This window comes from Buceros rhinoceros, unplaced genomic scaffold, assembly GCF_000710305.1.
Source record: "Buceros rhinoceros silvestris isolate BGI_N320 unplaced genomic scaffold, ASM71030v1 scaffold13869, whole genome shotgun sequence".
Taxonomy (NCBI): domain Eukaryota; kingdom Metazoa; phylum Chordata; class Aves; order Bucerotiformes; family Bucerotidae; genus Buceros; species Buceros rhinoceros.
Genome location: NW_010431031.1, coordinates 45,112 through 59,771, shown reverse-complemented (window position 1 = coordinate 59,771; position 14,660 = coordinate 45,112). Strand labels below are relative to the sequence as shown.

The 14,660-nt window shown below is 37.4% G+C and overlaps 1 protein-coding gene across 1 annotated transcript in view; it reads right to left on the bottom strand.

Annotated features, from left to right (window-relative positions):
* The window catches only part of ITSN2 (intersectin 2), a gene marked incomplete at both ends in the record, with an annotated part of 28,133 nt that overhangs the window by 516 nt on the left and 12,957 nt on the right, over positions 1 to 14,660 (bottom strand). The window contains 13 exons of the mRNA XM_010143275.1: positions 1,303 to 1,424; positions 1,607 to 1,649; positions 1,939 to 2,105; positions 3,403 to 3,467; positions 4,296 to 4,501; positions 4,890 to 5,034; positions 5,316 to 5,491; positions 7,212 to 7,333; positions 8,446 to 8,891; positions 10,897 to 11,033; positions 12,769 to 12,849; positions 13,716 to 13,855; positions 14,433 to 14,520. Coding sequence (XP_010141577.1) covers positions 1,303 to 1,424; positions 1,607 to 1,649; positions 1,939 to 2,105; positions 3,403 to 3,467; positions 4,296 to 4,501; positions 4,890 to 5,034; positions 5,316 to 5,491; positions 7,212 to 7,333; positions 8,446 to 8,891; positions 10,897 to 11,033; positions 12,769 to 12,849; positions 13,716 to 13,855; positions 14,433 to 14,520 — 1,938 coding nt within the window. The remainder of the gene's footprint in view (positions 1 to 1,302; positions 1,425 to 1,606; positions 1,650 to 1,938; positions 2,106 to 3,402; positions 3,468 to 4,295; positions 4,502 to 4,889; positions 5,035 to 5,315; positions 5,492 to 7,211; positions 7,334 to 8,445; positions 8,892 to 10,896; positions 11,034 to 12,768; positions 12,850 to 13,715; positions 13,856 to 14,432; positions 14,521 to 14,660) is intronic.

Sequence of the window (14,660 nt, the reverse complement as noted above, 5' to 3'; positions counted from 1 at the left end):
TAGGGAAACTCTAGTGATACCCAGAAAAGAGGTAACAGTTACCATCAGCTGCTTTTGAAAATCCCAAGTGTTTAAAATTGCTTCCTAACTAGTACAGCATGTGAGAGTTTGAAAAGAATTTTTTGTCTTTGCTTTTTTAATCCCACAAGTAAAGATAATCTCAGCACACACGAAGAAAGAAACACATTTCAGAGTGCACAAAGATATTGGGATGTAAAATAGAGCACAGATTTTTGGAAAGTACCTGCAGAGTGAGCTCTATTACAACACAAAAAAAATTTCAAACTAGCAAGAATTATATATCTTAGTTTCCCTTCCTCTTTTTTTTTTTGAAAAATTCTTCTTCCTGAACCAGCCCTAGGTTTGAATACAAACTCTTCATTTGTTTTCCGTCTCTATTTTTTGTACATACTATGAATTAATTTTCCACTGTTGTTAATTCATGGAGCAACCCTCAACTTGCTCACTGTGATCTGTAAACTCCTCCTGACACACTCCTGTACCTGTAGAGGAAGCAGGTTTTAAAAACAGATGCCGAGCAGTTACACGAGCTGTGTTCTAAATGTTGGAGAGGGGAGATAGGTGTTACCAAGTGTATTCACTCAAAACAGCGCGTGTGTGCAGCTGTAGAATTCTTTGGGAAAGGCCAATTAAGTGATATTAAGAGGACAGAACCTTCTGTTGTGCTGCTCAATCCCAATATTGGAAATAGCATTCAGCAGTGCTGCAGCTTCAGCTAAAAGTCAGCTAAAGAAAAGGGTAACAAAGAGACATTATATAAGAACATTATTTAACTTTTTGCATTGGTTGCAAAGACGAAGGTTATTATGGACAGGATCCATGGGGCTCTAAATGTCAAAATATCGGCTGCGACTTCAGAATGTCACGTAAAAATATCATCAGAAATTAATCTCTAGGTGGGGGAAGGAGAAAAGTGAGAACAGCAATCTTCACCGTCAGCTAGCTACTAATTCCAATTCCCAAGAATTCTTGTTCTTTTATTAGAAAAATTTTACAATTTAATGTTTTACCAATTGAATCCTAACCAATTTAAGCGTCAGCAATCCTCCTCCCTTTCCTGTGACACATTCATTGACAGTTTTACTATTTTCTGTGACCAAAAAAACCCCAGCAACCCAATTTTTAATTGAAAACTTTTTCCCCCCAAATATAGTTTATACAAGAGGAAAATAACGTTCTAGCGGCTTTTATTACACTATACTTAGTTGTTTTTGCAAATGAAACCCAAGATCACCTCCTTGTTGTTCATGAAGTCACAATTATTTCTCCTTCAATAACTACCTGCAACTCTCCTTGCCACCATCCACTAGCATTTTTCTTCAGAATAAGTATTAGCTGTCCTGGAGCAAGACTGAGCTGTTCAGCTCCTGACGCAGCATAGGCAGTAGTAACCTGAGCAATTTCTGAAAGATAGTACATTAATTGCATATGTTATTTTTTCATTACAGTCTAGATTGACAGAAATATCCTCGTACATATCTTGCAGCTAAGCACATTAGCCACCAGTGAAACACTGCTATGAACCTAAATGCTCTTAGTCACTTAAGAAACAGTCCTAAACGTAAAAAACTTATCACATGCTTACCGGGTTTCTTGTTTATTGTTCCAGTTTTGCCAGCATTAGAAGCCTACAAAGACACAACGGTCATCTTTAAATGTGTAATAAAAACAATAGAGCTTAAGTATGTGGATAGAAAAGCATTCCACAAAATCAAGATTTTAATTTTGAGCCCATATTTAATAAAATACCATCCTGTACAGTGTGACACTGATTTAGCACTCAAGCTAACTAGGCTTTGCATTTCTGTCAAGCATATTATCCCCTGCTTTAAATCACTAAGAGCTAGATATCAATACCAATAATACAATAAAATTGAGAGAAAACATTGTGTTTTAATTCTCAGAATATGAACTCACTTCTTGATCCTTTGGTCTGACGTAATTGCAGGGAAAGATTCCAGTTCTTCCATCAATACTCCCTGTCCACCATTCCCCTTCCTTCTGGGTCACTAGGATTTCCTCACCTTCCGTGAAAGTCAAGTCACCAGGCTCAGTGCTTGAATACGAATAGAGCGCAACATACTCTGTGCAAACAGCATATATAAAGAAAGAGACAACAGTTTCAGGTAGGAGGATAAATAGGAGGATACATCAGAAGCCAGTAAAGGTATCTCTGATATCTGTGTGTTCGCAATAGGATCATGTCTTCACAAGTTTGTGAATCAACCTACTTGCTTGATTGTAATCACATGTCTCCTTGTGCTTACAACTCTGAGTTACGCGCACACAACTTAGTACAGACAGATGAATTTGGTACAGTGAGAGTTACTACCCTGTGGTTACCCTGCAGATGAGCAGAGGCCTATAGACTACTGCTTGAAAACTCGCCTCTTGCATTAGCCATTCCACCTCACCTCTGTGTTTCACAGAAAGCATGTACCTTTCATAACTAAAGCAGGTTAAAACCATTCTCATCTGACTAATACCGCAAAAAATGGAAAAAAAAAAGGAATTAAAATACAATTGAGGAAGCATAGAAATACACTACATTAAAAGACTTGGAAAGTGCTTCCCACAATGTTTTCTCCAGTAATATTTGTTTTCTTTACTCCCTACTGATTAAAAGAGAACAATCCACACTCTGGAGACCAAAAATCCCTTTTCATGTCTCTACAGTATAGTATAATACAGTAGAGAACAGCAGGAAGAGAACTTGGCTTATGGGTAGGAGACATATTTAATTTTTTGGAAATAAATTAATGCTCAAGCAGAAGTCTTAAAATCCAACCCAAAATCCAGGCCTATGCTCAGCCTGATTTAGTTATAAGCTTTAAAGCCTTACTTAAGTTCCTGGTTTCATTCATGGCCTGGCTGGTTTGATCTTAAACTAGGCAGTGTAAATTTTCCTGGAAGATTTAGGCCTGCTGATGAATTATCTGTTTGGAAAAGATATCACCATTGATTCCTGTAAAAATTAATCAATCTTTTGTTTTACATTTTTTGATCATCATGGCTTGGCTTCGTGAACGAAGATCTGGGAAGGGTTTTTCCCATGCTCACTGCAAGCGGTGAGTGCACCCTTCGGGCCAGCGCGGTGGATTTTTTGGGTGAGGCACCAGCGTGCGCGGAACTGGCTCCACCCTTTACACCTGAGGTTCATCTGCCAGGGCCTAGCGAGCTTGGACGGTGGCAGTGAAGTCCTCGGGTCGTAGGTTTGTTTAGAGTTCCTGGTTTAGAATTCTCATAACAGTAGCTCAACATTGCACTCTACCTTTTGGACAAGCATTCAAAGTTCTGCTCAGAACCTCTTCACCTATTTAAATTTACTCACATACCATTAGGCAGACTTATCATTAAGTAGGATATTTCATGCTGTCTTACCCTCTCCTGCTGCATAGGACTGTGTATTAGGCTTTTTGTTTACAGCTGCATAAATAGCTTCTGGTCTGCAGAAAAGAAAAAAAAAAACCAAACCAAAGTTTGAGTAACTAAAAGGCTGATCAAGAACAAATCTCTTTCTTAGGATGAGACTAAGATAACCAAAGGGAGCTTAAAGTTGGTATTGCCTCTGAATTAATTGCAGGCTTCCCTGACTGTCAGTGACAGGTATTACTGATATTTAAGATATGACTGGCATCCAAGAGCACACCACTATTAAAAAAAAAAAGTACTGTGAACAAAGTCAAGAAGATATAGTCACAAATTACGATCTTCAAAAGAAGCACAAATTAAAGATCTTGTCTAAATTCTATAAGAACTCCCATCATAACACATGAAAAGAACAATACACTCACAGTAATGCAGCCAACGCAGCAGTAACCAGACTTTGTATTGCTACCTGAATAGCTACTTTGTAGCATTAGAACAGACATAATGACCATTTCAAGTAAACAAAAATACTCTGCAAGATGTGCCCTTATGAGCTTGCAATTATTTGCAGATCTCTTAGAAATTGGCACTGTCAGAGGCAGAATGCAACTACACAGCAAGAGAGCTGCCTCTGTGATGAACCAAAACGAAGTCTGGCACTGGATGAATAACTAAACCCCACTGATTTTTCACAGCACCCAGCCTTGGAAGACTGCCTGTTTACACAGTAGCGAACCCAGCATTACTTGGCTTGCCAGAATGAAATAATAGAAGCCTAAAATGCCATGGTGTAAATTCTAAACAGTATTTATATTCTACACTTTAGAGTGCAAAATTCCTGCAGCGCTTTAAACCATGTCTTTTTCCAAACTATTGAATAAAAGAAAAATAAAAGTCACACTTACTCCTCTTTCTTGATTTCACTCCCAGGTAAGAGCTTGACATAGGACTTTGGAAACCAACCTCTTCCTCCATGTACTTCTCCAAACCACCAATTTTCCTGCTGCTCCAGGACAGTAATGATATCATTTTTTGAAAAGTTCAAGTGGTTATCTTTTTTTGCAGTCCAAGAGCAAAGTGCTTGTGCTTTTAAGTTCTCGACAGGCTGTCCCTGTTAAGACAGTAGTGAAAATGTTGATTGACCACATTTCCCCAAACTGGTAAAGTGTTAAAAACAAACAAACAAGTATTGATGTATCTTTTACCAAATTTTAAGCTACCTACTTATTTGTTTAGAACTGTCTTGTTTGTCTAGTTACTGGTGAAAATTATCTTAGAATTATGAAATATACTGCATGAGTCTTCTTGCTCAGTGGTGCTTGGAAACCTATGTAATGCATATGTTTCACTAACCAATGCATACTAGTGGAGCACTCAGACCAGCTTCTTGATCCTCCAGCCTGTTCAGTGCACCCAGTATTAGAAAAGTTGTGTTTTGGCTTGGTTCTTCTTTAAAACAGTTTCATTAACATGAAGTTCTCCGCTCTCACACAACATACCTGTCCGTGAATGGGTGAAACGGATCCAGGGGACACAGTGCGAGTAAAAGCTGATTTCTGTTGCCAAGCTGTATTAACACTCAGGCTAGAAAAAGGTACGTTTTGGTATTCAGATTCTTCTGCAGATTTACTTGGTGAAAGTGGTCTGCAAATCGTATACAGGCATATTTAACGCATTACAATTTTTACTTAAAAAGTACCTCAAGCAGAATAACTTTTTTTTTTTTACATATTATATAAAACAGATATTCTACACAATGTGAACCAGACTATCAAATACTTAAAATTGCCAGGCTAACTTTCAGTTCGGTTCTTCAGTAAGTTTTCTGCATTTATATTTTAAAAACAAACACCAAATGAAACCATATAGCACATTACGTGTTAGCTAAATTCAGAAAAAGCAATTTTAACACAAAAAAAACTCACTCTGAAGCAGCTGAGGTAGTAGATAAAGATACTGTTGGAGGAAGTAAGGCCTTCTTAGGAGACAAAGATCTTTCTCCTTCTGGTATTTTTTCTACATAATTACATGGAAACCAACCAAAATGTCCTTGAAAACTCCCATAAAGCCAACCAGGCTCTCCCACTGTTTTTTCATCAACCTACAGATAGGAGGATAAATACAAAGAAAACACAATTAGCAGTGTGAAACAAACAGGGTGTCTAGCGTGTCAGCACCTGCCAGCACTCTGAATTGAACCATGTGAACAGCACTCATACAAGGATCGGCACTTCCTTTCTTTTCCCTTTCAAAATTGAGCAAATTTTGCCCTGTTCAAGAAACAGGGTGATGATGCAATTGCACTGGTTTTAGACACAGGTAGAGACAGGCCTCAGAGAAATTATAATCCTCCAATCAAGCCCCAAACATGCACACTGGAGATCATGTACTATACCTGGAGCCACTCTGGCTTGACAAAAATTATGGTGCATTGTGTTGTATTTTGCCGAATGCACAGCCAAGAGGCAGCGGCTGGCAAGAACAACCACTGCAGTTCTGCTTAGAGCTATAATTAACTGTGTCATTTGACTGCATCCAAAAAACACCCAAAATTCTGTTATTTGCTATACGATCAAGTACAGAGCATCCTCAAACATTTATAGCAATATTGAAGCCTCTATTATGCTGCAAATTAGCAAATTCATCAAAATTAGCTAAAAATTAGCAGCTCAACAAATACTATCAGCTAATTACGTTAGCTGAGGTCTGGGATGTACGTGGAGGAGGAGGCAGCTGTTAGCCTATTTCTAAATTAAGTTACCAGTAGTTCAATGACACAGTCAATTATATCTGAGAAGGAAATCAAAACAAAACCTACTTCTCTTGTTCCCTCTTTCATGCTTCATTGATATGAAAACGCAAATAAATGATTTAACACTGTTAAACTCCAGGCTAATACTTAAGTTTAATATTTTGTACCACACTGCTTTGGAAATTCTCCCTTATCACCTACCTGTATCACTTACAGTCTGAATAAGGAGGAACCACACAGACTTACATATTATATATATATACACTGATGTATATATATATATACACATCACATATATATATATACACCACAGTTCTAAATCAATTTTCACAGTCCACCAGAATGCAAATGCGTTAAAACATATGCTGACAAGTGAGGTAATTACATAAAAACCCACAGATTTCAACTAAGAAGACAGAAGGCATTTCCAATCTTATGGTCTTGCTGCAATATTATAGATAGCATATTCACATGAATCCAGGAAAGTGCTTCAAAAAATGGACACAGAATAAACTGCTGTAGATACTCTGCCGAAGGGAGCATTTATAAAGGACCAGCCAGCAAGCAGCAGAAGTCTTACGTTAACAGTACATTAGGAAACGGGATTATGGTTCAGAAGAACCTTTCACGTCTACTTGATTAACTAGGTTGTTTCATCTGAATTGAAATGGCATTAATAATTCTGTCATTTTATGTAGCCATTCATGTCCGTATTTTCCGCACTCGTACTTCAAGGCCACCCTGTACAGACACAATGAACTGCAGCAACTACATCATTCCTGATCAACTAATTTCAGGAAGTTTATGGTTAGAGCTCACTATTAGTACTCTAAACAGATTCTCAAACACCTCTAGGATGTGTAAGATCCAAAGAAAGATTTCAGTTAAAAAAAAAAAAAATCATCCAAAACCCACCTCCCCCCAGAAAACCCACAAATCAAATTTACAATTTGAGTAAGTCTTAAAATATATCGAAATAATGCTTTTGACACTTAAGACCTTGGTGTATTTCAAGGCTGGGGAAGTGAGGTTGGGTTTTTGCAAGCTAAATGTCAATGGCAAATCTTACCTGAATTATATCCCCAGTATTAAAGCTCATCTCATCGTGATTCCTTGCTTCAAATGGATATAAAGCTCTGTAATTTACCAAAGCAACTGAATTCCTAGACTCTGAGACGCTAACTGCATTGCCTGAAAGAGTAAGAAAACTAGTTACCACCCTGACACAAGTGAAAGACATGTGCTTAGTTGGAGCCCCATCACTCTAAGCAACAGGTATAAATATAAGAAAGCTTTCTTGCCCCAAAGACACTACGCAGGTATCGAAAGTCATCACTAGCTACCACAGGCTGATAGGATGCATACAAAGCACAAGGTTAACACGCTAATCATAGCAAACATAACATAGGCAATAAAATTATCTTCTAAAGCGAAAAAATGACATCATTATGTTCTCACCTTTCCTTGTCCAGCCGCTCTGGCTAAGCCAGTAGCTTAATATAGTCTTATTCAACACAATGATAATTTTCCAAGTTGAAAAGACACCACTGCTACAACAGTAAGTGTTCAGCAGCAGGTGTGAAGATTTTACTTTGAAACCTACAATGCCATGATTTTCTTTGCACCTCCAAGTCCGAGTCTGACGTTTATAGCAGTGAATGTTTTACAAGCTATAGCTGAGGTGTGCAAGTACCTTTCAGCACTGCTCTAATTTGGTTTTTGCTGAACTCAGTGATAAAAGCACCTAATAAAATCTGACAAGAGCTAATAAAGGATGGAACTATTCAAAACTGCCTTTAGTCAAAATACTGTACAACCGCTATTTTCCAAAGTTCCACTAGAATTAGGCTGACTTCAGCTCTTTGCTTTATAATAAGAGCCATTAAGTAATGTAGAAATACACTAATTTCAATGTTAATAAATCATTTTGCTGAGCGTTACCTGCCCATCCACTCACATTGAGCAGAACTCCTCCATATTAGCATCCTGCTTTAACAACAGAAAGTGAAGCCTTAGGAAAAAGCTAAAATATTGCTGTTTCCAGCACCAATGATTTGTCGGCCGTGATGACTGGCAGATTTGCAATCAGAGCCATAGGTGTTGAAAACTGATAGAAGTAACCTAAGTTAAATGGATAAGCTATATTTAACTAAAGATACAAAACATTGCTGGGGTTTTTTTACATAATATTTCAGACATTAAGCCTGCCACAGTGTCACATTAACAATACTACATTTAAAGAATGAAATAACACTCAGGAAAACAAGAACCATTAAAGCAAAAATCTGACAAACTAAGATTACCTTCATTTTTCCATGGTAGCTTAAGACTTTTACCCTCTGTCGGTTTCAACAGATCTGCAAACTTCTCATTTATGTTTAATTTAGAAATGCGTTTCTCCACCTCCTGATAGGTGGTCACTTCTTTTGACTTCTTTATTTCTTCGTTCTGCTTACGCCTTTCCTCAACTTCTTTTGCAATTTGTTCTTGCTTTCTTTTATCTTCTTCCAGTTGCCTCTGCCTTTGTTGCTCTCCTTCCCTTAAGATCATGGCTTGCCTGTTTTTCTCCTCCTCTGCATGAAGCTGCTGTTTATTTTCCCTTTCTCTCATGGAAGCAACGGCTTCTTCAGCTTTCAGCTTTTCTTGAACTTTTTCCTGTGTTCGTTCTTCCTCCAATCGCTTCTTTTTCTCTTCCTCTTCCCTTCGGATATTTTCCTGCCATCGGTTCTCCTTCTCCCGTTTTGCTTTTCTGAAAGAAAAAAAATGAGACGAGTGGGAGAACATTCAGATTAAGATGAAAGAGATCATGTTCACAGGGTAATCAACTGCACTTCTAACTAAAACTGAGTCTGTGATACTGACTACTTTTCTCTCCGGGCAATAAGCTCTTCCACAGGACAAGCAGCTTTGTCCTAACATAGTGCCAATGTATTTCAGGTATAAATAACAAATGGATTAAATTTCCTGGCGTAGAAACACTGCTATGTGTTTCCTTGTGCAGTGCCTCCACAAGCATTTGGGCTCACCCACATCTCGTGACCAAAAAGCGATCTTGTTAATTGAAAAAATGTGGTTTAAAGCTGTCCACCAAGGTAGTATCCAAATCTCAAAATTGGAAACTAGGATTTTCAAACAGATCAGTAACAAAATTTCACTCTGGAACATATATAAAAATAGCCTTTGCATACTGATTTTTGCTGCTTTAATTTTTTGCCTTCAGTGGTTGCAGTCTGTTTATTATGCTTATCCCCACCACTGCCACGCTCTTCAGCAGAGAGAATCTGGAAAACTGACTGTATTCTCGACATTATTTTACCCTGTGCCTCATCTCTCCAAAGAAATTATTATTCAATTTTTTACTCTTAAAAATCATTGTATTTTAGCAATCGAAACCTTTATTTTGAAAAGAGCAGACCTAACACTACAGGCCACTTTCTGAAGAGGTTTTTGAGGAGGAACCATGCCTAGGAGACTGCTTCATCAAATTACTGTGGGCTGTCCACTCATCTGATGGTATTTTATTGTGTCTTCAAGCACATGACAGGATCAAGTAGGAGCTGTGTAGTAATACAGGTACTCTATCAGATAGCTATGTTCAACAGAAAAACGGGATGTCATTAAACATGTGACGTGGTTGTCTTAAAGGGACTATCACAAGTGTTCGGAAGCTCCTGTTTCATAACACTATCACTCTTGTAGAAAAATGCTGTCATGAGGTAAGATGATGAACCACACATACTACAAGGTCACTAGCTCTGCTTCATTAAAAACAGTCAGAGCAAATTTGAATCACTGAAAAAGAAATTCTGTCTCAAAGTAAAAAGAGAAAACACAGTGATTCTCTGAATAAGAGTCAAAACTAGTACACCAAAGCAAATCCAAAGCTGAGGACTGCCCACTGGATGAGAGCACCCATCCACCCTCTCTCTGGCACCATGTCAATCCAGGGCTGCTAAGCACAAAATCAGCAGCTGATAGCAGATGCTCTGGAGAGAGAAAAACCAGAGCGGCATCTCAAAGCAATCAGAATCAAACCCGAGAAACTATGGTTTCTTAATCAATGAAACAAAACAAGTCAGGAACAAGACCATGAGAAACCAAGAGCTCAGTACAGCAGAAGTTTGAGTGCTTGATATGAGGCTGGACTGACCAAAACCAGGACCATAAATGTGAAAGAATGATCCTCTCAGACACATATTTGAATTTTCTCACTGTCCTCCTAAAACAGGAGCCAAATTTAAAACTCAAAGCTTGCTCACTCATCCAGCTTTCAAGATCAACACAGGAATTAAGCAGTCAATGCCCCTCCTGTTTTAAGTATCAATTTCACAACTCTCTGGATATACATGACAAAAACCAGTACCTACGCAGGCAGGAGTGTTTTTAAGAAAATAGGTCAGATCTTTGGAAGACTAGCAAAACAAGGCAGAAAACAGAAAATAAATTAATTCTGAATGTGTGAAGATTATCTATTAAAAGGAGCTAAATATCTTATTGGCAAAAGTGACTACTTGGTTTATCTGAATTATAAGCTAATTATCCTCTTTTTAAAGAGGATAAAACCACCTTGGAAAGAGGAAATTTAAACCATCTTGTATCAGTGGTACTCTATTTCAAATGCTTTCTCTAAGGCAACTCACTAGAATGTATTCTTACTTATTAGACCTCCTGGTTATTACAGTCAATGTCTTAAAGTCAACCCAGTATTTTTTTTTCTTTAAAAACTTGAATGCTGATACACTAAGACATGGTACCTTGCGGCTTCATCTTCTAGTCGCTTTTTCTGTGCAAGTTCAGCTCTTCTTTTTTCTACTTCTCTTATTTTGTCCTGTTTGATCCTGTGGAGCTGCTCCAAGGCTAATTGCTGTGTGCTGTAACTTTCTCTAAGGTCCTATGCAGAAAACACAATGTAGTACATCAACAGAAACAAAGCCAATGTTTTGAGAAAAGCATCCAGGCATTTTAATGCTTTGTGAACCAAGTTTTAATACAAATGGACAAAGTAAGTTATTAATAGCCCTTGGAGGTCACTGTAAAGGAAGCCAAATAAACAGAAGAATAAAAGTACATGGTGGGTCTGCAAAGCCTTTAACACAACTTAGGCTTTTCAAAAAGCTCTTCCAGTCATACACCTGCTGGAAAGAGCAAATACGACAGAGGAGCTAGGAAGACATAAAACGGAGTGTTCAAGCAGAACATTATCTAAGGACATAAATGGCAATGAAGCCTATTTTAAATAACTACATGGAGGCAGACTTCAACTGAAAGCCAACACTATACCACAAACCTGAGAATGCATCCCTTCAGCAGGGTGCTTGCCTTTGTGGCACCTTCTGAATGATTGGTGCCAAATTTAAATCAGATAAACTTTATTAAAATATCCAGCAGGCTTACCCCTGCGGGAAGCCACAGCCTAAAGACGCTAACTCAAACTGGAGTTTTCCTGTATTTGTAAACTTCACGATTTTACTTTCTCCTTTGAACGCATCCTTCAATTCCTATTCTATCCCCCTCTGTTATCAAACCTTTCCACAGCAGCAAAACAGCCTGAATCTTTGGGACAAATCAATTGGCAGAAGAAAAAAATAATAAACAATATTAGAATTACTTTAGATTGTACTATACCTTTTTTCTTAGGAATCCTATCAATACACACTGAGCAATGCAACAGGCATACCCTCACTTGTCATATCTGCTCTCATAAATGCAAATAAAGCAATTAAGAATGATCTATTCCCACTACATTACATACCTCTACTAATAATCATGTTGCTTAAGAGATACTGTGCAATTTACACAGAATAGGCAACAAGATTTCTGAGTCAGTGAAAGTCTCTGTAGCAACAAACTATATCAAGCAATTGACTACAATTTTCCGCCAACCACACTCAGCTGAGAATACTTTTTCTTTTCATTTTGTCTAAAAATTGAGGATCACTGCAGAAGCAAACTTGCATTACAAAAACTCTCCTATCTTCAAGGACAGAATAACCTTTATGCAAAAATGGAAAGGTTAGTTAAATAATTAAATAATTCTTAAGTAATTCTAAGTAATTCTAATTTTATTTTTCATCATAAATTATTCTCAAAGTCAGAAACATGACACCAGCAAATAAAAGCAATGTTGACAAAAAACAGCAAGTAGGGTTTAGTACTGAGTTAATCTGGAGGTTTAATAGCATTACGCTTGCCATGTCATATGTTGTATGTTATATTCTGGATGTTGAAGCTATTTCTAGACTTCTAAACATGGGTGAGAATTCATATACCTAGTAGAGAGCAACAGATGGAAAAGTGGGAGAAAACACTGTTTCTAAGACATTTGGTAGATGTTACTTTAAGAAGAAAAATATCTATGTAAAACAACTTAGTGAACATAGTCTATTAAGAAATAAAATGGCCATCAGTATTTTGCAGTTTGGATTTCTAAGCAGGTAAGAAAATTTTAAGTCTTTATGAGGTTGTAAATCTTTAAGGATGTAAAAGCTAGCAGAAGAAAAAAGAACCTATCAATTTTCTTTTGGGAAAATTTATTTAATAGAAGTTGTACATTCAAACAGAAAGGGTAAGAAGAGAAAAATTGCAAAATAATTAAAAACTAAAAGAGGCAAAGATTAGAAAATAACCTTAAGTAAGAGGAAGAGGTTGTTGAGACAGCTTAGCAGAGACAAAAGGCACTGAAGAACAGAATCATCCATATTCTCACACTGTAAGATAAGGCAGATAAAAAGCCAATTAATCTTTGCACTGCATTTTGAAAAACATATTTTAGGGAAGACTGAATTGTGGATGCAGCCACTAGAACACAGCAAGCCATGCAATACACGTAACTAAAAATGCCTGTTGTACGTACCCATTTTTAAAAAGAAATGAAACTCATTTGTATTCCTTTTTACTGGAGAGTGCAGAGCCATTACACTGGCCCAACATAAATCCATTACACAAGAACGTAATGATGTCCCATCAGTGACACCTGGAGTGAGCTGGTAAATAAAGTCAAGTGGATGCATTCTACACTGCCTGAGAGTTGCATGCGTTTTTAGGCAAGTCAAGAGTTGCCTCTTGAAACAAAAATGTCTTCAGTACCAGTGGTCAATGTTTCTTAACTTCTACACAAATGGGTAGCCTATGCTTACTTTTAGGACAACACCTAAGTCTGCTACCAGATCCTGTACAATGTACTGTGAAACCCTATACTTCAACAGAAGTTAACTGTTCAATTCACAATTCAAAAATAGTAGCCAATATAACCTCACTACTGTAAGAATAGAATTTGCAAGGGCCTGAAAAACTTCACTTCTAAATCAGACTGAATTCTATAAAGTTGAGTGAGCAACAGTTGATTCATGCAAAGCAATGATTAGCAAGAGATTCATATTTTAGTACGTTAGCAGTAGTTTTAGGTGCATTTTTATTGCATTATTTACTCCAAGATTTGGAAATTAACTGATACTGGAAGTTGGGGAAAACTTTTTGGAAGCCTGGTAGAAGTGCCACCAATCTTTATGACTGGGAGGAGTAATAAAGATACCGCTTACCAGTGTCAGACTAAGTACTTAGATAATGCAAGTACCTTAAGTTGGCTGTTGAATGCATCCATTTCAGCAAGTTTAGAAGCAGTCTCTTTCTCAAGGGCATCTAGTTGATCCTTAAGTCTTTGGCATAATTCTTCCTTTTCTAGGGACGACTTCTGCACTGAACTGATTCCTGTACCTGCATAAGGAAAGACAAGCAATTTTACAGGGAATTCTGTTCTCACAAATTATTTTCCTAATATACACACATTCCCAACCTCTTTGCCCACAAATATTCCTTGATTTACCTTTCCATCCACATACAGCACAAAGAAATGGCCCCCACACCTAACTGCAACACACGGGCATTACACACAGTATATACAGAATAACTGGCAAGTTGTTTTTTTAGTATCAGGCCAGTTCATAGAAGCTTCTCGAGATAAGGACTCCTGGTGTGATTGGATATAAAGACGAGAGTGTATTTTACATGAATGAACTCCCTTGAGTTTACACTAGCAGAGAGATGGAGTAATAGTATCTCTGGGCTGTAGAGTTTCTATGAAGTTTCAAGCAATATCTGTGTTGTCTCATAAAAATATGCTTGTTTGCCCTTTACCTAGAACATGAAGGAAATAATGAAATGCAGATGAAACAGTGCTAAGGTAGCACTAACTGAAAAGATATAAAGTGAAGATGTGTATCCTCCAGCCTTTTTCACAAGCGATGCAAAGCCAGGAATGCAAATAGAAGAGAATTCATTTGCAGGCACTTACTGTGAATGTTTTCAAGTGGAGTGTTTTTAATTCTTTCACTTAACAACTGCTTTTCAGGAACTAAACAGATTAGTTTATTCTGATACTCCTGTAGATATTGAACAGAACATAACAGATTTTTAATATTGTTTATAAATCACTAAGTAAAAATGGGTGAATTTTCTAACTTAACTTTGACTTATGTTAATGAAACGTGGATGCAGGTTATAATTACGGGGTAGAGGTAAA